This window comes from Anser cygnoides, chromosome 15, assembly GCF_040182565.1.
Source record: "Anser cygnoides isolate HZ-2024a breed goose chromosome 15, Taihu_goose_T2T_genome, whole genome shotgun sequence".
NCBI classification, from domain to species: Eukaryota; Metazoa; Chordata; class Aves; order Anseriformes; family Anatidae; genus Anser; species Anser cygnoides.
The window spans coordinates 10,139,837-10,164,358 of record NC_089887.1 but is presented as its reverse complement, the minus strand read 5'-3'; the positions used below and the strand labels follow the sequence as shown (position 1 = coordinate 10,164,358).

At 38.3% G+C, this 24,522-nt stretch overlaps 1 protein-coding gene across 2 annotated transcripts; it reads left to right on the top strand.

Annotated features, from left to right (window-relative positions):
- The first annotated feature begins 27 nt into the window (after nucleotides 1–27).
- Nucleotides 28–24,522, top strand: GSPT1 (G1 to S phase transition 1). 2 transcript variants are annotated; one of them, XM_048064071.2, is made up of 15 exons: nucleotides 28–518; nucleotides 11,719–11,766; nucleotides 12,152–12,193; nucleotides 12,855–13,079; nucleotides 14,103–14,136; nucleotides 15,631–15,708; nucleotides 16,903–17,083; nucleotides 17,431–17,585; nucleotides 18,843–18,983; nucleotides 19,768–19,861; nucleotides 20,182–20,262; nucleotides 21,029–21,202; nucleotides 21,639–21,728; nucleotides 22,011–22,179; nucleotides 22,792–24,522. In XM_048064071.2, exons 1-15 carry the CDS (start codon nucleotides 227–229, stop codon nucleotides 22,842–22,844), a joined length of 1,857 nt encoding a protein of 618 aa, XP_047920028.1. In that variant the 5' UTR covers nucleotides 28–226; the 3' UTR covers nucleotides 22,845–24,522. The 2 variants fall into 2 exon arrangements, with proteins under 2 accessions (XP_047920028.1, XP_047920033.1); XM_048064076.2 differs by lacking the exon at nucleotides 28–518 and adding an exon at nucleotides 1,590–1,612.

The following is a 24,522-nucleotide window of genomic DNA, read 5'->3' as shown; positions in this document are numbered from 1 at the left end:
TGGGCGAGTCCCGGGCGAGCTAAAAACTACCAAAATGGCGGCAGGCGAGGCCGCGGGGAGGGGTACGGGAGCTCCGGCAGGCCACACCGCGCTGCGCGTCGGGGCGGCGGAGTACACGCGGAATCGGCGGAGCGAGTGCTGAGTCGGTGCCGCCGCCGGCTTCCCCCTTCCCCCCGGCCGCTGGGAGACGCTTGGGGGCCGCGGAGCCTTGTGGGGCAGCCACAAAATGGAGGCGAACGGCAGCGGCAGCAGCAGCGACTCGGCTCCCGACTGCTGGGAGCAGGCGGACATCGAGCCGGGCAGCGGAGCCGGCCCGGGGGCCGCCCCGGCGGGCGGGGAGGCCGAGGCCCAGCAGGAGCTGCTGGGGGCGGCCTTCAGCCGGCAGCTGAACGTCAACGCCAAGCCCTTCGTGCCCAACGTCCACGCCGCCGAGTTCGTGCCGGCCTTCCTCAGGGGGGGGCCGGCGCCCGGCCTGCCGCCGCCCTCGCCCCCGCCCGGCCTGCCGCCGCCGCCCCACGGTGAGCGGGGCCGGGCGGCGCGTCGGGGGGGGGCCGGGGGGGGGAGAGGGGAGGAAGGGACGGGGGAAGGGGGTGAGGGGGGCGGGGGGGCCGGGCGGGGCCGGGCTGGGCGGAGGGGGGGGGAGGAGAAGGCTGATGGGGGTCCTGGGGGGGGGGTGAGGGAGTGCTGGGGGGGGTCCTGGGTGTGCTGAGAGAGGTAAGGAGGGGTGCTGAGGGGGAGTGGAGGGGGGGGGCTGAGGGGGGTCATGGGGCGACCTGAGGGAGGCGCTGAGGGGGATAAGGGGAGGTGCTGAGGGGGGGTTGGGAGGGAGCTGAGAGAGGTAAGGGGGGGAATTTAGGGGAGTGAGGGGGGGTCCTGGGGGAGCTAGGGGAGCCCCTGGAGGTGCTGAGGGGGATAAAGGGGAGTGCTAAGGGGCGTCGGGGGGGCCTAAGGGGGGGAATGGGGGGAGCTGAGGAGGGTCGGGGGGAGCTGAGGGGGTTCCTGGGAGCGCTGGGGGGGGGTGGGGAAGGGGCGCCACGCAGCAGGGCCATCGGTGGAGTCTGGGGAGTTTCGGGGCGCTGCCCCGCAGCGGGAGGGGACCCCACGGGGAGGCCGAGCCGCGGGATCCGGCTGTTCCCTGCCCGCCGGGGGGGTCGTCCCTGAGCAGGGGGAGGCGCACGGAGCTGCTTCCGAAGCAGCTCGGGAAGTTACCGGAGGTTTTGGGGGTGATACACGCGGCGTTAGTGGGGAAAATGGCAGCTTCTGCCTGCTTCAGACCTGTCTTAAATGCCTTCCTGAAGATTACATCGAGTAGTTAACTTGTTTTCTAATATTATGCTGATAAAAGATCAGTAGGGAAGGGAGGTTTGTCCAGCTGGCCTCAGTCAATGGAAGGACCTGAAATTTGCCCTGCTTTTAATTTCAAAGGATTCTTGTGTATGCAAACGGTGTTAATACTACATTTACTTTGCATATGGGAAATTAAAAGAGAGCTACTTTCTAATTTCCAGCTCCAAACTGCACATACTTCCAAACGTCAGACATGATAGCTAGCTTTGTGGCAGGGTTTTAATGTAACATTACATGTAAGGAGTTTGGGACCTGGTTAAGCATGGTAGGTTAATGCATTGCTATTTTTTAAATAATTTTTTTTCTCTATCCCCATTGGTACATCGTAAAACAAGTTCATATGTTAGATATCGATTCCAGTAACTTAATTTCACTAAAGCTACTACTTGTTACATCGTGTTTGTTATGATTTCCTGTTAATTGTGGCTTATTATTTATTGCATGCTGATTTAACATATGAATTAGTCTTGCACTCCCTAGGATCTAGTCATCTGATGTTAACAACTGAAATCTGTAATTTTCATATATATGATGCTTTAAAATTTGCATAACAGAATATTAACCCATTTTTTTGTTAGAGTAAATGTTAGTTTCTGTGTTCTCTTCAGCACTCTGTTTTTTAATCTGAAAATGTAGCTTGTGTGCTATGTAGGTAGGCAATGTATAAGTGCATTAAAATATGTTTCCAAGAAGCCATGGACCAACGACTGGATCATGTTTAGAATAAGTGTGTCTGCTAAGGTTCACTGGTGTGAAGGTAGAGCAGATAGCTTGAGGCTGTACTGAACATATGATACACCTTTAAATAATTTCTAAAATTAATTCTGGTGTGTTTTTCAGCCATTATTACAACATGCATCAAAGTTTGTTTTTCACTTTGTAATCAATATTGTGACAGAAAACTTTCTTGGAGCTTTGAATGTTAGAATAAGTGATTTTCCTTCCTGGCTACTTCTGTAAGATTTCTTCTAAGGCTTCCTAATTTAGGATTTAAATTACTTTCCCTCACCTACTTGTATTTATTTCTTCAGGCTTTCCCTTTCTTCACTCTTTTGCTACTTGCCAGGTTCATGATAAGCTTCTGCCTTTCCAGAGGTTGAAGATGACTCTACTGAAAGCTTGTTGGTCATCTGGAGTGATCAGGATAGCTTTTCTTTCCATCTTAGTTGCTGAGCATGTTTCCTTTATAGTGCTGTGATCTACCTGATTTGAATTTGGCTTGCCTCTGTATCTTCTTTAAGGTTTAGAATTCTTTAAGGTTTAGAAGTTGAAGTTTCTATAATTGATTTGGGTGTCCGTAGGGTTAAGCAGACACAAATCTGCAGGTGTCCCCCCATCCATTTTTTCTTCACTGGAATTCTGTCTTTGTTATGTACTTTTTCAGGTCTGAGGTACTTGCTTAAAGAATAATTGACAGTCTTGTCCTGGCAGATATTCATATAAGGTGACAACTACTTTCCTGGCTAGGAGAGCTGGGTGGAGCTTGCTCTGGAAATAAGTCAGAACAGCACGTGACCAGACAATGGTGCTGAATAGGTGACTTTTCAGCAACCCAGTTTGCTTTTACTCCCGTAGGCAATTAGGTGTTCCATGGCACGCATCCTCTATTACATTGTGAGGGAAAAAATACTTCTACTTACCATCTGTTTTGAGGTCTGTAGAAATACTGGTTCGTATTAGGAAAAGCCTAAATAAATCTTGATTCTTATGAGGACTCTGAAAAGCTAGTTGTCAGCTAAAGGAATTAAGTGGCCTAAACTTAAGTTTTAGTAACACTTTTCTCCTTAAAACTTTCTCTCTTGCTGAAATTTTGTTTGGGCCATAATTCCTCAGTAATTCAAAGGATGCTGGAGGTCAAGATAGACGTGCAGTGGCAGCAATGGATGTAGAAAAATTCTGATCTCAGTTGTCTGGTGGTAGTATGTAATAGTGTTTCTTCTTAGGTGCAATAACTTGATACTTCTAGTAGTTTCTCTAAAAATCCTGTCAATTGTGTTTAGAGCACTGAAATAATGTTCACAAAAACCACTCAGAGAACAAGATGCAAACTTTCTAAAACTGTGAGACTCCTGAGATTTGTGTTTCAAGTAGTTTACTTTAAAAGTTATGTCCTGTGTGTGCTTTTTGTTTGATTGCAAATCATGTGTTAGGGAGAATACCTGACCAATGTTTACCCCTAATGTAATTTTTGCTTGCAGATGTTTCAGAACTAGTTTGGAATTAAATTACCGTTTGATTACATGCAAGAAGAGCACGTTGTTTAAATTTCTGAACCTAAGGAACAGCTCAAAAAAATCTGCTCCAGATGTTGTACTTGTGAGGACCTGCGTTTATCAAATTGTGTCAAAGTCTTAACTCATTTGCTTAGAATCTTTGGGTTCCATCAGAAATGTGCAATAGAGGGTTCTGGATTTTCTGTCTGCAACAGACATCCCTGTACCAGAGTACGTTCCAGTGAGTCATGTCAAGTACATCATGGACAAGTTGTGCTTCTAGGAAAGCTTATTTTAGATAGCAGTTGCTGGACTAGCAAACTCAACTAAATTAAGCCAAGGTGTGATAGTCAATAAAATGACAGTAGATTGTCTTAGTGCCTCTAAACGTTCCTGATCACAACTGCACCTTGCAGCTTCACTGTTCTGTAGCACCTATGACTTACTCTTATTATGCTTTAATAATTTTGTAAGTCTATATAAGATACAATTGCATTTTTGTTTGTTTTGTTTCTACATCAAGACACCAGGGAATAGTTACAATATTTTTTTTCCTTACTAGGATTAATAAGGCTTCTGTTTTCTCATACCTGAGATCCAAACAAAAGCTTATCCAAGTGAAAAATCTCTGAAAACACAGCATCAACTTGCATTCTTGTGGTTACATTTTTGTCATAGTTCTTGAACGCTCACAGGATTTTTGGTAGAATTGATCACAGCTCCCTTGTATGAGCTTTATTTTATGTTAGGTTTTCTCCTTTTTATAAATCATTTTTAACTATTCTCTGTTGATTTTGTTTGAACTAGGAGAGTGAACTAGATGACTTCCTGGGGTCCCTTTCAACCTGAATTGTTCAGTGTTTTTAAGTATGCAGTGCTTGTGGTAAGAAAGAAGTGTCAGTAATAGAACAGTAATGTGAACAAAACGTACGTGACACATGGCAGCTGGAGTAAGAAAAGATAATGTTTAGCCTTTTGGTGGCATTAGTGCCATTGCTTCTTTTAGTATGTATGTTGGCCACTTGAAGCAAACTTCTGAGTGCATTCAGCAATGACTAGTTTGGACAATTTGAACCTACACTCTTGAGCAAAGCAGACATCTTGTTTAAGATTCGATGCCCTTTGGATTGTTTCACTCCATAAATATCCTCACTGGCCTGCAGCAGGCACTTTGGAAATAGTTATGTTCAAGCAGCTGGACATCCTCACTCTTCAATTGCTTTCAATAAGTGGATATAGCATCTATCTTTTTGGTTTTCCCTAGCCTTCATTTTTCTTGACCTTGTAGCTAGCTGGAACTTTCACAGGTTTTTTTTTTTCCACAACCAGTAACAAGGAAAGGACCTTTAGTATCTTCTGTTTCAGTTCTGAAGCCTGTAATTTCCAGAGGAGGATGGTGAGTTATCTGTGTCATCACATTTCCCCCAGACTGGTCATCTCTTGCTTTGCCTCATTCTCTGTTTTAAGACTGTTCTTCACCAGACTTCACTTTGCATATGAACCTTCTAAGAAAGTCTTTGCCAAAAACCAGTAGGTCTTTGTACGAGAAGCTAGCATATAAAGGAATGCAAGTTTATGTAGTTTACTCATACCAGCATTTGAGTAGCCACATGCTGATGATTTACTCACAAATACAGAGCTGATAATGCTACTGTTCATAGATCATAATTGTAAACTTGAACCGCTTACATGAAAGCAAATTAATGCTGTATTGTAAATGCCAATGTATGGTGTAAATTCTTGTTGTTATCAAAAGCAAGTCTTGATTTGCATCACCACTCGACTGTGTAGATCAGTGGTCTGTGTATCAGCCTCTCCAGACGGATGAGCTGCGTTGCCTCGTGTACCCTGGTCAGCATGGAGAAAGGCTGTGTCTTGGCACGGGCTCGCTCGATTACCAGACACAGTGTATATATGCAGTGCGGTCAAGGTGCCAGCTCGTTGCACTGATGGCGTTTGTCCACGTCTGAACTGCCCCCAGGCAGGTAGCCAGCGCTGTGTTGTTCCTGTTAGAATAATTCATCAGGCTTGTGGCCTTTGCCTGACTCCAATAAAAGGCAGACCACTAGGAGCAGGCTGTGTTCTAGATGAACTGTCCTGGAGTCTGTGCAGGCTGCTGACGGTGTGACTTGGCTGCTCTGTCAAAATGAACACAAATAATTTGGGATAATTCTTGGATTCTAGTAGCAGTTCGGTTTTACAATTTCACTTACTGAATTTGGGGCTTTTTTTCCAGTGTTGTGATGAGACACACACACAAGCAAGAGATGCAGATGATTGAAGTCAAAATAGAAAGATGGTTTTGTCTTATTATGAAGGAATAAACCAGTCAACATTTGATCAGTGAAATTTGGCTGCTTTGAAGAGGTTTATATGAAAGTGAAGCTGATCAAATTTCAGTATGAGAGTTTGTTCAGGACAGGTGATGGAATACTGAAAATGCATTCTCTAGAACAGCCTAGGGCAAGTTACATATGATGTGCAACTCTGTGTAAATGTTAAGACCCTGGGTTTAACTTGCTAAAAATCCATGGGATATGTTTGTTTTTTATTTTTTTATTCTGTTTCTACAGGCTTTTGAGATATATTCATGAAAGAGTGGAATCCTTAACTGGTTTAATACAGAGCTTGATTTCTTGACTATCTGCCTGAAAAATCAAACTGTCAATTAAGCACAGATGCTTGGCTGTAAGGAAAAGGTTTTTCTCATTGTATTCCCTGAAAATCCCCATAAGCTTTCTTAGACTCAGTTATGAAGAAGCATGTTGTCTTTAGATAAGATAAACGTAAGGTGTGTCCTCACTGAGGAAGGAAAAAGGTGGGTCTTTTGCTAAGTTAGAATGTAGTAAAATCATATGAATACAAAGCAAGTGCTAATATTTTTAATGAATATTATGGAGTCATGTTAAAACTCTTGAAACTGCTCTTATGTTGGTTCTTTGTAAAAACCAGACATACTTCTTGTCCCCTGGAGAAGCTGGGTCTTAGGCTATGAAACAGGGCAGAGAAGAGGAGAAAATAACTTTGGATATAAGTTAGCTTTCAAAACAACTGCCTTTAGTGCTCACTGAACTCCTGAAAACGTTTTCTGTGTATTTTAAAGTATTGAGCATGAAATATTTTGTGTAGCTCTAGCATTTATTTGTGCTTAGAATGTTCTTTTGTTTTTTGTCCACTGAGAATCTTTTATTGATTCTTCCGCTCTGTGGGTTTGACTTGGACCTTTAATTTTCTACTCTGGTGTGATTTTACTTTCTTTATACTTTCTTTTTAGAGAAAAAAGGGAGAAGGTTAGGGGCAAACACGTGTTATGTAATTCATTAAAATTTTTGAGACAATATGACTATTTAGTAAATATGCACTGAACTCAGGTATTCAAACCACAAGTAAGAAAAGGTGGTGGAAATCCTAAGGTGGGTGTAATGCATTTCTTCACTCCCTAGCCTTCTAGGAATTCCTCTGAAGGAACTTCTTGCCTGTGTTGGAGCAGCAACAACACGCTGTCCAGACCATCTAAGTTTTGCAGATGAGACTTCTTTCAAACTGAATTTGTCCCCTTTTTTTTTTTGATGTTGTTTTTCCTTTCCCTTTATGCTCTGTTGTACAAACCATTTAACTAGCCCCATTTTCAACCTCACTTGTCAGGTACTGGCACTGCCGAGGTTCTTATCTCTCCTGCAGCAGAGCAGCCTGGGAGCCGAGTTCTGTTAGGCAGAGAGACAAATTACAGCCTCTCTTCAAGCCATGATAACTGACTCTGTGAAGGCATTTGCACTGTGGCTTCAGGTAGCTGCTTCTGGGGAGTTCCCACTGAATAGGATGTGCTTATGTGGAGATAGCTATCTGCTTGGCACTTGAGTTTGGCTTTAAGACTGTACCTGAGCTGCAGACTCATCTAGGTTGGAAAAGACCTTCAAGATCGATGCCAACCATCAGCCTGACCTATCAAGTCCCATCACTAAACCACGTCCCTGTTGTGCCACACATCCTTCCAGATCAGCAAGTAACGCTGTGCACTCTGGCTAGCGGGAGGCAGAACTTCTGATTGCATGCCGTTTGAAGTCAGCTACTTCTTTTTCTGTTTGTTTGTTTGTTTTTTCCACAGCTGGCCAGCTGTGACCCTGTGTGTTTGCTCCAGCATGCAGTGCTTTGCGATGAAGTGGTGGGGTCTCAGCAGGCCTTACCCTGTCACTGGAACAACGCTTCTGATATTGGTTCTCAGCCTACCAGCTATCCCTGTCCCATACTTGAAAACCTTGTTTCATTCTGATGTAAATTTAATTCTAAAGCAGTTTTCTATTGAAACTGCTAGACTACTGTCCTAAACTACTGATGTTGTTACATTCCTGGCTTATATACTGTTTTAAAACAGTATTTTCAGAGTGAAAAACATACCTTCACTTTTAATTGGTTCTACTTGTGCAGTCTTGGTTATTGTAAAACCAAAACACATGCAAGTACAAAACTAGATGCGATACACAACAAATGCATCAGCTATAGTAGAATACAGGATGAATTAAATGGGCAAAGTATGTTCTTGCACTATTTGGGTGGAACATCAACGGTGTTTTAAGAGACCGGTCATCCTGCTTTAAAAACAGTGCGCTTCTGGACTCATTGGGACATGCATACTCCTTCAGTGAACTGTGTTTTTAAAAGTTTTACTTTTATTCAGACAAGATTATGAATTACATCAAGTCCTTGTTTAATGGTCTAGCAGTAGATTAATGTAACATATATATCCACTTTTACCTTCAGCATTGATTTAAAACAAAAATGTCCTAGGGCTCTGATGTTCAAGAGAACTAAAGATAAACTGCTTACCTTCTGTAATGCAGGGAGTAAGAAATGCAACAGCAGTTCCCGACTTACAGTTTGAGGAGAGATGGAGTATGAAGGATGCTATATAAAATCTAATTGTTGTTAGCCATATGTAAAGCCAAGAATTTGAAACATTACTTAACTACAATTTGATATCATTTAAGGCATGTTCTGACTTTAAAACCGTATTTCATGCAAGCTGCATTTTGAATCCCACTCATGTGACAAGAATCTTGTCTGAAGGATGCTTGCAGATGAGGATCTAGAATTGTCAAGTTCAACTTGATATGTTGAGCTTACTTTGCTGACTTCCAGAAAACACCAAATTTAAAACTTTGCGTGTCTACTTGAGTATATTGGAGAGAATAGGATAAATTACAAGAACGATTTAGAACCTTTCTCCGTTTGCCTTGCCTTTAAAGGTATTTTGTTACAATGAGTTTTACCTCGTGGGGAAAATGAACAAGGTTACTTCGGGTCACTGGGTTTGTCCAGACGTTTTGCTGCAGGGACAGCGTGGAGTTTGGACCTCTTCTCATGTCATAATGCAGTACTGAGTCCTAGGTAGTAAGCCTATCTGAACTAGATTAAAAATCGTCTTTTTGTGATCCACGCGCTCCCTAGGCTGCTTCAGAGCTTAAGGTGAAGTGTTTTTCCTTGAATTATTGGGAGTGCTGTTCTGTCATCTGTCATGGCACCAGGAGCACTTATCTACCAGCTTATACATTGCTTTGGAGAGCTGATTTGTTTTTTGGTTGAAAGAGTTTAGTGCTAGTTCACTTTTTGGTCAGACCAGCTCTGTCTGTGGAACGTCTGTAGTTGTACATGCACTAGGGCTGACAACAGAAGAGACAGAAAAAAAGCACAACATGGCAACCCAGCAGTTTAAGCAGCAGTAGAACTGCATCCTTTTGGGGTGATTGTCTTCAGGCATGCTGCAGGGGATTTGCTCATTTGCACGCAGAGCAAATGATAAATCTGACTCTTCAAAGCCCAGACTTTTCTCATGTCTATTTGTTTGCAATGCATCAGTGCCCAGAATAACCTGCCTTAACCTGAAGTTGTTGAACAGAAGTAAGCGATTCCTGAAAGGAATTTCTTTCTATCACTTAATGCCTGTTCTTTTTGAAATTAAGAGTATTTCTCTTTTACTTGGTTTCTCTACAATGCACTCTTTAAGAGAGTGGTTTGTATTCCTTTCCTGCTTTGAAGGAACAGTGCATATATCAGTGTATTTCATATATAGAAGTCCTCTTGCAAAAGGAGTCTGCCACTTTGTGTATCAAAGTGACCAGAATTTAATCAGTGACTGGAAATAGCAGAATGTCTTTTGCCCCTTGATTCTTTGTGGCATTAGTACTGTTTGGCATCATACACAAACTATATTATTGATTTTTTTCTAGTGTGCCTAGATTCGTATAAAATTTAACAGATGGGCATGCTTTCAGGAGTGCTGCTCTTTGAGAGAATGAACTCTGTTTCTATACTTTTTAGGTTAACAATTTATTTCATCTGTTATTTGTGAAAGAACTTTTCTTTCCCTCTCTGGTCTGTATGCCTGTTGAGTTATATACCAGAAAGTCAGAAGTAAAATTTTTATGAATGTTGTTGGTTGATTGCTGTATTTTAGAAGAGTTAAAGCAACTCTTCATCTACTTGTAGACCTTCTGTTTTGAGGCAAGTGCATAAGTACTGTCATGCAAGAAGTTTTTCACTATGGAAGACTTCAGGAGTGAAATCCTGAGCTTGCTGAAGTGGCGCTGTAATGAAAGCTCTGCAGGCCAACCACAGTACGTGTGAAATAGCCAACAGTCTTCTGAAGCATTGCAAAACAGGCCTTTGGTTCATGCCTAGATTCTGTGCCACCTGCTTACCACGCTCAAGTGGGATGATTTGGGTCTCTTCCAGCTCTCAAATGAGAGTAATATTTCTTGCAAGGACTCTCAAGGTATTCTACCCGTATGCTTTTCCTTACTCTATGAAATCATTCTTTTAAAGCTTTGTTCCTGTGATATTGGGACCCTGGCATGAGGATCATGTATGATATGACACAGGAGTGTAGGGAACCTTGCTCTGAACAGTTTTGTCTGTGTTGCTGTGCCCTTCCTGCTGCTGCTGGTCACTGGGTGTTATGCTCTGACCCACATTCACCCTGCCTGCAAGCTTTGTCATCTGGACCTCTTCCAGGTTTTCCAGCACTGCTCCAGTTTATAGAAGTCTGCAGCAAATACACAAACAATGCTAAAGCAAAGAGGCTTAGAATCGGGTCCTTCTCTGCATGTTTTTGTTCCTTTGAGGGATTTTTTTTATCTGTAGGTCCCATTATGCATATAGAGCAAGTAATGCTTTAAGGTCTGTGTTTTTATAGTGGGGCTGAAGGAGAGCTGGCAGTACAGTTACATAGAGGGTATGAATATGTTAGGTGAAAAAAAAAAAAGATGAACTTACTTCAAAGGACTTCGAAGTGTAATTTATACCATGGTAAAAATAAGTAGGTTAAGATTTTAGGGATAATTATAGAATGCCTCTTGATTATGTGGAACAACATCCCAAAACTTGACATGGTGTAATTGTTAATTGGAACATACCACTTTTAGTAGGTTTAGTAATTAGTTATACCTCAGCATATAGTTTAGTGGCATGGTTGAGTGCTTAAGAAGGTTGATCTATCCAAATAACCTATGTGTGGCTTTGATATACACAACTGGTGAGATTGCTCTCTGAGTACCATGGCTATATTATGATGTTTAAGAGGACTGGCAAACTCGCTAGGTGTATGAATGAATTATCTCTTGACCCTAATAACTAGAGAAGATCTTAACTTAAAAACATTGAAACAAGCTGTGAAGAATGTGAAATTTGAGTCACAATAGCATTGTAGGCACACCTAGAAGGTGAAGCTGGCAGAACCTTGCCATACAACTGTGACACAGCAAACACATTGTTTCAGTGAAACTGGTTTTCCGTGTTTCTAAACATCAGTTAGTATCTAACACTTAAAATAGCAAGTGTGCCCCAAAAGCATGGGGTGGTACAATACTATGTACAGAAAAATTGCTTCCTTTAGAACTTGATTTAAGTGTATCCTTTTTTTTTTGGGGGGGGGGGGGGGGCAGGGTGGAGCAGGGGATGGAACTGTTCAGAATTGATGTTTTACTTTCAAATCTTTTAAGCAGTGTTGTTTAGAAGTACTTGTGCTTGGAAACTATATTTAGTACTGCTGGGGTTTGGTTGTTAAATACGCTTGGCAATGAAGTTGGAAGAATGGTCTTTGCTGTCTAAGTGTAGAAATTGGTTACAACAGTATATTTTAAAAATTAAACTTCTTTCTTTGCAGGTGCACCCGTAGAGACTTCTCCGGAGGAGCAGACAGCCTCTTGTGAAGGTAATTGTTCTAATGTTCTGACAACACGCAGTGTAGCTCCATTAAATAAACTTTAACAAAATTATTGCAAAGCATTTCCTTTTTAAAAACGTGTGCGATCCTTTTCTAATATTCATTCTTTGTCACCATACTGCTGTTGTAAGGCAGTGTGGTTATTTACAGTGTTATACCAAGTCAAGCAAGGCACACAAGGACCAACTGGTTTATTGAAGGCCATAAAGCTTGCATGAAGCAAAATTTAAAAAACTGAATCTCTATATTAAATAGCATAGGAAAGTGCCCAGTCACCTGAACTATCCTTTTATTAATTTACTCTATTACTCTGTGTTCTTGATGCTGTCTTGGTAAATAGATGTAGTTTGTGATTCCTTTTTTTTTTCCCTAGGTTCAAATGCTGCTGCTAACATGGAAATTGCAGAATCTGTTGGTAAGATGAGAGTTGTTCAATTTCACTATAATAGGGCTACAAAATAACTAGTATTGTGCTTTTGCTGAATCATTGTAAACAAAATTGAAGAATACCTTATTGAGCCATTGTATTTTGGTCCTTACTGTTTTTCATTGTGTCTTTATACTTGGATTAGCAAAGAGATAATTGACCACTAGTATGCATTGACAGATGCAGTTAGATTACTTTGAACAGTGAAAAAAGCATCAGCTCTTTTATTCAAAAGTTATTTTATATTGCAAAATAGTCTCACTAACATGTGAAATGGCAACTAACATAAAATAGTAGTATGAATAATGAGAACGTGGAAATTGTATCATTCTGAGAAGATTCAGACCAACATGATAGACTGTGTTGATCTTCAGATGTGTTTTCCCCATGAAGTTTTTGCTTTATTAGAAGTCTCTTCATTTCTGTGAAGCAGTTTTCTGATGTCAGCGTGCAAAGAAGTTTGAAAGCTACCAGAAATAACCATTTCAGAAACAAACAGCAGTTGCCTTTTTTTTAAATGTAAAAATACATTAACAGACTGAATAATTGAAATCTATTCATTGCATCTTGAGGGGTGGAAGCTTTTCTCAGTAGTCACTGCTTTTAGTTTCCTGATCTATTTGAATATATCTAATTGGTTAATTTTTAGTGGAAAATGGAGAGACAGAAATGTCCCCAGAGGAGTCATGGGACCACAAAGAAGAAACAAGTGAAGCAGAACAAGGTGGTCCATCAGTGGATTCAGGGCCTTCTGAAGAAAGTGCTCAGGAAATGATGGAAGAAGAGGAGGAAATACCAAAACCGAAATCTGTTGTAGCACCACCAGGTGCTCCTAAAAAAGAGCACGTAAATGTAGTATTCATTGGGCACGTAGGTAAGTTGTAAGTGAATGGGAGGTAACTGAATCTTTGCATTGTGTATTAGGTGAAAGGATTAGAAATGAATCCTGCTTTTTCTAGCAATGCATATATTCATCCTGTCTCGAGGGTAGTAGGAGCATTCATCTTAATGAAGCTATTTTGGAAAAAATAAATAATTCAAAGCAGATCTTTCAGGGATAGAGTGACAAGGAACTGCTTGGGTTCTCTTGGACACAACAGCATCTGTGTTCATGATTTCTCAAGTAAGTGCTCTTTTAAATGCCAGAGTTATGTGTCTGTGTTAGTGTTCCAAAGGCCAGAATCAGAAAACAATGCTTCTTTTCTGCTTTAAATAATTTCAGAAAGCTCTTATTGTTAATAATTATTAAATCAAAAAATAATGTTCAGAAGATTAAAAATTATAGATCCTTAAACAATAGAACAACTTTATACAGGGCTAATACCTAAGAATTTGTAGCAGAGCATCCCAACTGAATAGTTTCAACAAGTTTCAGAAGAATCGTTAAGTGATGTCAAAAGTACATAGGAGATATTGAATCACGAGTTCTAGATTTTTCACGTGTATAGACTCTTATTACTTTAAAAGCATTGCAACTTAGCCAGGTAAGTTCAGAACTGAGTCACACAAAATAAAGAGGCAGTGGGCAGAGGTACATCCCAATATTGAAGAGTAGCCTATAGAAGTTGGTAACAAGGGAGAAAGGAAACAGGGAAAGAGCTTTTGCACATGTTTAACCCATGCTTTTGCTGGATCGCAGCTTGCTGGGTGTTCTTTGATTACAGATGATGCCAAGATGATATGTATTGAAAGCATGATTTTCAAAATTCAGTAATTGAATTGACAGTGAACTCTTGTGGAAACAAGGGAAGCTGAGAGATACTTCAAAAAAGTAGATTAAAATTAGGAAAGGCATATTTGGAAACAAATAAGGTGACATTGATCTTAATTATTTTCCTTATTCTTAGGATTTTGTTTTAAATTGTGAGTAACTTAACTATTTCCTTTGTTTTTTTAGATGCTGGCAAGTCAACCATTGGAGGACAAATAATGTAAGGAAACTAAAAAAAAAAAAATTTAAGAGATTGCTGATCTGTTTTGTGGATTAAAATATATAAAATAAGTATTTTCTTTCTGTATTTAATCATCATAGATTAATATTTTTATGATAAAATATCATCGTGTGTTTAGTGTAGTTGCTTATTCTCTTTGGATTTTTTTAAATTCCAGCAGATTTAATCTTAAAAGTTTCACTTAATGGAAACAACTGCAAAAGCATGCATTATTAAATTAAAAAAAAAATAAAATTGCTTTCTTAGAACTTAACTCTGTTTTTCTTTGCACTTTTGAAATGCAGTTGAAATTGCTTTATATCGTTTGTTAAACTTTGTCCTTTTTGTGAGAATTTAGAAAGAAAGAAAATGCTTATTCCCTAGTGTTAACATCGTCAAGCTTAATTTGATTTTAAAATATGAAAATAAAAAGTTAACTTTTTAAGTCTGTTTTAGAAACAGTACCTAGAGTACCTAGAAACAGTACCTAGAGTTTGCAATACTCTTATGAGAGAAGTAAATCAATGCAGTTCAATCTTACAGTTTGTCAAAACCAAGAAATGGAATGTAGTACGTGAAGAAATAAATGCTATCCTGCTGATGCAAACTATTCCTATGATTTAAAATAATATTCTCAGCAAAAGTGGGAGGTCTTTGTCTTGGCATTTTCATCCTGTTTTGTTTTTGACCAAACTGGAATGTCGGAACTGTCATGCTACATTTAACCTTGTTGCTCATACTAGAGGAAATTAGCATTTTGTTATCTGATGTCTGTTCTCCGTGTACAAGGAGATGTCAGTTCTTAACATTCTTATTAACATATTAACATTCTACCAATGTGTTAGGTTCCTAAAGTTCTCTGTAGGAATTTTTCTGTTTTTCATTTTTGCAGAAGATCCCTTTGTTGTAAGGAGGGGGGGAAGAGGGTAACCAAAATTGTCAGTAAACCTTTATTTACTGTTGTTAATTTTCCTTGTAAACTAGGCAGATTACTGTTACTAGAAGATCAGGTAAAAATATCTGAGTGAAAAATCTGAAAGTTGTAATGTTATAAAACTGTATGCTCCTCACCTACCTCTTTTGGTAACTGAAAGATCTCTCTCTTAAAATATCAGGTTACTTCTATGTAAGGAGTGAAACCAGAAATATTTTCCTTTACATTTTAGAAATGTTTCATTTATATTTATTTTTAAAATTTTATCTCAATTTTTACTCTAATTTTGAAAGATTGGATTTCTCTGACATGTACATAACAGATGTAGTTCTATTTCAAAACTTGCCACTGAAGAACATTTTACAAAGAGGCTTAAAAAAAAATTATCTGCTAAAGTAGTAGTGTCATACTTTTCACTGATAATTGTGCAGGTTTTTATAGAGGAGAAATTCCACTGCTGTTCACATCAGATTGTTGCAGTTTTTCAAAATAATCTGTAGGAATTGTGTAACTATTTAACTACGTTTGTGTTTATGTAAAATTACTATTTTTCTTCTTAGGTATTTGACAGGAATGGTTGATAAAAGAACACTTGAAAAATACGAAAGAGAAGCTAAAGAAAAAAACAGAGAAACATGGTATGAAATTTACTGAAGATAATAGCATGCTTTTTTCTTTGCACTGTGACGAAAACAAGAAACAGTTTTTTAATCTCTGTCCCTGTGGAACTTTATTACTGCTGGAATGGATTTGGTTTGTGGGGGGAGGAATCACTTGTTTTCCTCCAGTACTTCTTTAACCAGCTCTATATGAAACAGCACGATTGACAATTCACATTGCAACAGGTTTTGCTACTTTTTTTTTTTAGAATGTGCCTAGTTGTCTGATAGGAGTACAAGGCAGATGCTTTTCTCAGGCAGCCTTTGGGATTATTCTATCTGTCTTTTACCTGTAAACAGCAGAGAGATATCTAAAGACAGAGATCAAATCAGTCAGTATGGCAGATGCGAGATGAAAGCAAGTGAACAGTTCTGGCAGTAGCATTTATTCATGTAGAAACTAAGATATAAGGTCCAGAGTTGTTAAGTTTTCTCTGGGTAAGAAGATGCTACTTTCATGTATGGATTTTGGGACCTCATTTGTGTTTTTCTTCTGTTTGTTTATTTGTGTGTGTGTGCGTGTTTGTATACAGCCCATATAGCACCCTGCTTCTTTTGCCCTCAGTTTCTGGAAAGCTGATTTCCCTTTTGGAACCTTTTAATTTCATTTCATCTGTCTAACCTTAAGTCTAACTTGGTTGTCAGTGGGATAAAATATAATTAGGAAGGAACAAGCATTGATATGATCAAAGATAGGATGAATAAAGGATATAGGATGGGTATGAATATAGGATGAATACTGTCTATTTCATCACCAACTTCTGTTCATGTTTGAGGCAATAAGAATATGCAAATCAGAGCTAATTTTTGAGTTAATTATGTTGAGAAAAAGGAAACGTTTTTCATTTGATACAGAACTGTCTTTCAAACTGAGGCAAAGCTCAGTACTCTAGTATTTGAGGTTAGATCATACCTGGAGAAGTTAGGAATTGAAAACTGTTGTTCAGAATTGCACAGGTCTATGTGAAGGACAGCTAGCACTGGGCAATATGGCTTACTAGATATACAAGTAATATTCAATAAAAGTGACTATTGGTGTTGGCAAAGGTTTAGTTTGGCAGTGCTAATATGGTTAAAAGTGTTGAGCGGAAAAAAGATGTTACGATAACCAGATTTTCATACTTAATTTTAGTAAAAATGAATATAAAACAATATTTGGGTCGTTTTTTGTAGGTACCTTTCATGGGCCTTAGACACAAACCAAGAAGAACGAGATAAAGGTAAAACAGTAGAAGTGGGTCGTGCCTATTTTGAAACTGAGAAGAAACACTTCACTATTCTAGATGCTCCTGGGCATAAGAGCTTTGTTCCAAATATGATTGGTGGGGCTTCTCAAGCTGATCTTGCAGTGCTGGTAAGGACAAATTAGATTTTTTTTTGATTTATTGTGGAATTAAGCTTTTGATTTTTGTTGGTTTACACATTTCATTGGTCACAGCGGCTAAGAAGTAAAAATCATAAGTTGAGTCTTTTTTGAAATAACTTGACAGCTTCATAAAATTGTCCACAGTTTTCATGTGGTTTTTATGTATGTCCCAGCAGAAACTAATGGATAATACTGAGGTTATACCGGTGTATTTTAAAAGCTTTTAAAAATTTTGATTACCAAAAGTTATTTTTGATTAAGGTGATATTACCCATTGTCTGTTTTTCTGCTGAGAAAATTGTAGAACTTTTATTAAAATGTGTATTTTTAATTAGGTTATTTCTGCAAGAAAAGGAGAGTTTGAAACTGGATTTGAGAAAGGTGGACAAACAAGAGAACATGCCATGTTAGCAAAAACAGCAGGTGTAAAACATTTAATAGTTCTTATTAATAAAATGGATGATCCAACTGTAAACTGGAGTAATGAAAGGTGAGTTTACTATTTTTTAAAAAATCATCAAAAGATACTGAAATGAAGTAATTCCTAACCAAAGTAATTTTGTACCCCACTTTTGCTGGAAACTTTGAAGCTTTATACTGAATCTGAAAGGAAGTGACTCTGCTTTCAGTAGTTCAGTTTGCCAGATTCTTGATTGCTTGGCCGCGTTTCTGCAAAGCTCCTATCTTAGGTTTGGTGAGAACAGCATTATCCTGTTCAAATAACACAGGGTAGATGCATACAAGGTGGAGTTTTTCTTTTATGATAAGCTGAACTGAATAAGCAAATAATATATTAAGTGTTTCACAACTGCAGTCTGAGAAGGAGGGAGGAAGGGAACATTGCAGTGTTACGGGTCAGGTAAAAAATAACTAGAAAGACTATATGTAATCCTTAAATAACTGTAATAATAATGATTGAGTTCTTCTTTTCTGCTTTAATGCTGAAACGTTACAAAGGAGCTTTAATTTTCCTAAGTGTCAAAACTTAAGTCTTTTTAAGGCTTCTGTCACATCTTCTTGTCCCTTCAAGCTGGATGCTAAAAAGCGTAATTTAGTCCTTTCCTAGAGATACTTGTGTAGTGATGGGATACAGTTTTTTCCTTCTATAGTATAAGAAGAGTTGTCAGAGAACTTGCTGTGCTGTCAAGAATCATAAAAGTTCTTGAGGAAAGCTATGAGGGATTATGCAAACTTACAGCATCAGCCTGGTGTGCTAAGAGGATAAGGCATGGCCAATTGTGCTGTCTTGGTCCTGCCCCAACCTTCCCCAATTTTTAACATTATTAAATTCAGCAGAAACTGAGGGCAAGAACTGTAATAGATATAAATAGCAGTAAGTTTTTACAAAACGATATAGAAGATTGGAAGAGAGAAAACTATTGCTAGGGTGAAAGCCCACAGAATGACCTCAGTAGCTGTCTGCTTGGTCTGTCTTGCTACCTTGGCCTGTATCTCTTGCTTAAAAGCAGATACAGCATGTGTTGGTGCTTACCCAGCCCAGTAATTGGGGTATGTGGGAGAGAACTGGTGGTGCTTTATGGAGCAGAGGAATGGGGGAAGTAAGCAATACCAAGTTGTGCTGGAAGACTGGGGAGAAGATACGCCACCAAACTTTATTAGTTTTGCTACTTACAGAATAACTTAACTCATGAAAACTAAACAAGTCTGATTTTGTTGTTTTTAAGCATAATATTATGCCATGTTGGAATAATTTCAGTTTATCTTAATGTGCTTGTCGTTTTAATAGATATGAGGAATGTAAAGAGAAACTGGTGCCGTTTTTGAAGAAAGTTGGCTTCAATCCCAAAAAAGATATTCATTTCATGCCCTGCTCAGGACTGACTGGAGCAAACCTTAAAGAACAGTCAGAATTCTGCCCTTGGTATATGTAAGTATCTTAAATTCAATGACTTGTATATTAGTTATGTTTCAATAAAAGCAAAATGCTACAGTGAAGCTAGGAAGAAGTATAGAATGGCATATTGCAGCTGCGTTCAAGAATTCATGGCTAAAGTGCTTAAGGAAACGGGATCACAGCAACAAGAACACAGAGCCATGTAATCAACCAAATAAAAGCATTTGCTAACTGCAGAAGATTAAAGTTAGCAGACTCTCGAAAATATTAGCAGTATTTATTAATTTTTGGCTTTGTGAAATTGAATGCGATACCATCACGTGAATTTTCCAGTGATGCTGCATTGGACCTGTTGCTAGGATGAGTAATTGTTTGATACGAACAGTTTGATTGAAAGTGGATTATCGTTAGTGACAAGTCATGTCTCCCACTGGGTTTCATGTTTTCCAATATTGTCCATGGCAGCTAAAATGTATTAACAAAAAAATCTTATTTGGAACTAGCTAATGGTTTTGCGTATCCAAAACAAATTAAGTGAATCCAGCAAGATTCTCAAGGGGATAATGAATGTATGTAAAATATGCCTGGGACTGTAACTTTAAAACTATATCTACTTCCTAGGTGTTAACATGTTAGCTAGGGTAATGTGGACGCTAATGATGGACTGTTACGATAGATATAGATGTCTTAGAGGTCTTGGTACTTAATGATGACAGAATGAAAATCTTTCCCTTTGTGAGACTGCATTTATCCATTCTGAGCCATTTTTAAATAGACGGGTGCTCATGTAACTGAAACAAATGCCTTCTGCTTTTAGTGGACTACCATTTATTCCCTACCTGGATAATTTGCCAAACTTCAACCGTTCAGCTGATGGACCAATCAGGCTGCCAATTGTGGATAAATATAAGGTACAATTTAAAATATAAATGTACTATTTTCAGAAAGCAGTAAATGCACTATTTATCATATTTTTAGAGCATATCCTTTTTCTTTGATATGTCTATGTTTCCAACTGTGGAATAGTGGCGGGGAAGGGACGTAATTCATTTGATGATATATGAGACTCAAAATCTGTAATCTTTCATGAAAATAGCTTCCAAAACATTAAATATTGCAGTGGTATATAACTTCATAGGGTTAAATAATCATACTTACAATTCAGTATGATAATAAAACAGACTCTATAGAAAAAAGTTTGTAATTTTTATGTAATTTCATTTCATTGAAGGATATGGGCACTGTGGTCCTTGGAAAGCTGGAATCAGGTTCTATTTGCAAAGGACAACAGCTTGTGATGATGCCAAACAAGGTACGGATTAGACATTTAGAAAAATTCTGCTCTGAAAACAGCTTGATTTTAAAGATATTAATTACTTTAAATCAGAAAACTTCCTATTGTTAACTGAGCAGAAGTAAGCACTCATCTCGTATGAGCAATGTACACAAGTATGTGTTTGTGTCTCATTGACTTCCTTGGAATTCAGAACTCAAGTTATATATCCTCAGTAAACTGAATTGCTGAGCAGCACATCATAGTTTGTTTGAACTGTGTATTACTTTGCATTTCTACAGAAAGCCTACAAAGACTTTTTTTTTTTGCTGTGGGTTAATAATGTTCAAAACTTTTTTGTCCTTTTTTTAAATTTTTGCCAAAGGGAAATAAGAAAAAAATTTAAAGGATACAAGCAGTAAACTGTAACAGACAATAGCTCTTAATAAAACTGCTTGACATATAATTTAGGAGAAATTGAGGAACTAAATGCCTTTAACCAAACTGTTACAGAATTAGTCAACAATATGTCTGTCTCTCTCATCTCTTTGTAAATTTTAAACTAACTTCACTTTGAGACATAGTGGATGTCTTTGAAATTTGCTTTCCATTGAACATATTGAATTATATGAATTAAAATCTATTTGAATAAATATGCTGTTTAAAATGTTAGTCATTCAAATATTTTACATTTTCTGAAGCTTGCAGAACCAAATATAATGGGTTTCTTTAAAATCCTGTCGTATCAGTGATTATTTTTACCCAGCTAATATTCAATAATTGAAAACTGCATTTTTGCTTTAAGCACAACGTGGAAGTTCTTGGGATCCTTTCTGATGATGTAGAAACTGATTCAGTAGCCCCAGGTGAAAATCTAAAGATCAGACTGAAGGGAATTGAAGAGGAAGAGATCCTTCCAGGATTTATTCTATGTGATTCCAACAACCTGTGTCATTCTGGACGCACGTTTGATGCCCAGGTAGAATAATTAACATTTGTTTGCTGTGTAAGTGGGTAAACTGCATTGAAATATTTTGCCTGTCTTTCCCCAAATCTGATTTTCAGTAGTTCTAGGTTTCAGTTGAGGTTTCTTATTTGCTATCACATCTCTAAATTGACGATAACATACATTTCTATTCCGACATCATCAATCTGACTTTAGAAAATATCATGTGTTTTGAATGGAACTTCTCAATTAAGTTTTGGTCACCTATAATCTTGAAAGCAAGACCTTGATATGCCAATGTTTCAGTTTTATGCTTTCATATTACAAATAACTTGGTCATCTCTTTAACAAAGATGTTGTGTTTGTGTGTTGTTGAACTATGCATTTTAATATAGTTCTATATTCAGTTATTCTATGCTCTTTTATAACGAAATGAGGAAAATTGAACTTATTTTTAATTGTTTTACAGATAGTGATAATTGAGCACAAATCCATTATCTGTCCAGGTTATAATGCTGTGCTGCACATCCACACCTGTATTGAAGAAGTTGAGATAACAGTAAGTGTCCTTAAAATATCAGTAAGTTGTGTTGTGATGTGAATACAGACAATGCACTTGTTGGGTTCAGAGTTCTCTGAGTTCTCTGGAGTGACTAATATAACAAAGCTCAAGCCTCGACTGGAATCTTTGGTCAGTACCATAACACAACCAAAAATGTCTCTAACTGTTAGCATAAGCCTTCTGAAAAGTACAGTAGATAATGATGGATTCTCTTATGCAGTAAGTCTCAGAAGTTGCTCTCTAAGACAACATTTCAATCTTTTTTCCCTTCTTTTACAGGCCTTAATCTGCTTGGTGGACAAAAAAACAGGAGAAAAAAGTAAGACACGGCCACGCTTTGTGAAACAAGATCAAGTATGCATTGCCCGTTTAAGGACAGCAGGAACTATCTGCCTTGAGACATTCAAAGATTTCCCTCAGATGGGTCGCTTTACCTTAAGAGATGAGGGTAAGAGTGCTTGATCAACAGCTAACTGCTACAAAAATACAGTTATTTCAAATAGATCATGCATGGCAATGAAGTATTAAAATGCTGGCATCTAGTTGAAATTACTGTATCTGCATAACAATGGAAAGCAAACCTAAGTAAATTGTTGTTGTGCAGAGTTCTTGCTAGTAACAAGAAGTGTGTTTTATTTTAGAGGAATAATGTGCATTGTAAAACAAATGGTTGAACTTGAAAAATTAGCAGCACTGTTTTCCTAATGCACCCTGGAATGTCCACCTGAGATACAGATACTGTAATATTTCTTTAAATGCAGAAAAGATAAGACAGTTTGTTACCTTTAAAAGCAGTAAACAGGTCTGGCAGAATGAGTCTGCTTTGCACTCCTTAAATGAACATGGAGTGCACTTTCCAAAATTCATACTGTATTCTTGCCTGTGAAAATCACAGTTTCTCTAAGTTTTTGCTGTGCTTTCATCCTACAATACAGTAATTTATTCTGTGTTATTTCTAGTATTCTGGAGAGCCTATATGTGTGGGGAAAGCTTTCATGTTCTTAGAGATTTATGCTTTTTCACAATATATGTAACTGTAGTGTTTGTCTCCTTGGTTTAGGTAAGACCATTGCAATTGGAAAAGTTCTGAAACTGGTTCCAGAGAAGGACTAAGCATTTTTCTCAATGACCCCCGCACAATACTGTGAGGAAAATCGACTCTGCAAAAGCCTACTTCACACCGCCTTCTTATTTTCTGCCCATTGATAAACTTCTCCCCATATTTTGCAAAGACAAATTTCACAGCAAAGGTCCACATTATGTCAGCTTTCTCATATTGAGAGCTCTGCTATGCCACTGTTGAATTTCCCCCCAAAATTTTTTTTCTCCCAAATTCTGCTTCCTTGGAAAGATTCGGCAATAGCTTTGTAAGTGATGTGGACATAATTGCCTATAATTATGAAAATCTAACGGATTTTTAATGTTTAATTTCCCCCAACATATATATGAAGACCTTTTTTTTCCAGGCAGATCATTCAGAGTGTGCGAGTGTGTGTGCACATGTTACAAAGATGACTACCATGTTAATAAACTATTCAATTTGAAATCTTTTTCGGTATTTGAATTGCTTTTGAATAATGTTTTTTATCCAGATGTAACGCAGTTGCATTAGCTTTTTAACTTTCCAGTAACCTCGATATTTGGTTACCTGGATTTTTCTAAACTCCTCAGCCTCCCCACACACACAGTTTTAAACGAGGCAATTAGGCACTCAGCCAAGTTTGTATTAAAAGAATTAGTTTTGCCCCCTTCTCTTTGTTGAAGGCATTCTTAAAATGAAAAACATTCATGCAAATGTGGCACCTTCATTAGCTTTACATTTGTTAATATCTTCAGCAGACTTAGGTTGACTTAACATCATTACTAGACACAGTAAGTCAATTTTGAAGGCTAAAACTACATATTGTGTCTATATAAAAATTCAGCATTGTTAAATTCTTAACTGCAGAAAATGCTAACAACCAGTAAATCAATGAAATTACAAACATAAGAATCTGTGGCAATAGTGCCTGTTAGTATTTATAAGAGCTACATTTTGTGGGAGAACTGGGCCAATGAAAAAGTGCCAGTTTATATAAGTTACTCAGTTCACCCTGTCTTTAATTTACAGGGTTGGATAATCCTGGCTGTTTTAAAGACCGGTCTGGACTGAGAGGGAGAAAGACTATTTAAATCCCTAAGAGTTTGCACATACTGAAATATGGGAGGGTCAGAATCAAGCACAGTCTGTAAATTTTTGCATATCAAAAAGCAATGTAAGCTTATAAGGACCAGTGAAGGTTTTCTTCAAAAACTGGTTCAACGTAAAGCTTACTCTCAGTACAACTTGAAGGAGCTGCATAATAAAACCTTATTTAGCTGCACTTTGAAAGTGGACTGTCTACAATTGCTATCCTGATTCTAACAATTAGGATGAAGGCTAACTGATTTTTTTTTCATTTTCCAGAATATTAGTAGTAAGTATTAAAAGGCATCTCCAGAGCTTCTTCAGAGTGTCTTAAACTAAATATTTTCAGTTGTACAATTGTGGTGAGCCCATCTCCTCCCCCAAAAATTTACAGTCTAGTGACTGTATCTGAATTCACAGAACTCAAAACTGAAACAATTTTTTTTGTTGATTTTTTTCTTTTTTTTTGTTTTGTTTGTTTCTTTGTAACTGTGGAACTCCCATTCATTTCACTTACAGCTACATTGTATGGACAGAAGAAGTTATTGTCCTTCAGTTTCATATGACTACACTTGTAGCTACCGTACTGCATGGAATTGAAATAAATTTTATTATGTCTGCAAA

What these genes read in the sequence shown, in the direction of transcription:
- GSPT1 (XM_048064071.2), top strand. Translation starts at nt 227, where the DNA reads ATGGAGGCGAACGGCAGCGGCAGCAGCAGCGACTCGGCTCCCGACTGC. An exon ending in GGAAATTGCAGAATCTGTTG is followed by an intron (nt 12,194 to 12,854) that starts GTAAGATGAGAG and finishes GTTAATTTTTAG; the next exon opens with TGGAAAATGGAGAGACAGAA. An exon ending in AGTATTCATTGGGCACGTAG is followed by an intron (nt 13,080 to 14,102) that starts GTAAGTTGTAAG and finishes TTGTTTTTTTAG; the next exon opens with ATGCTGGCAAGTCAACCATT.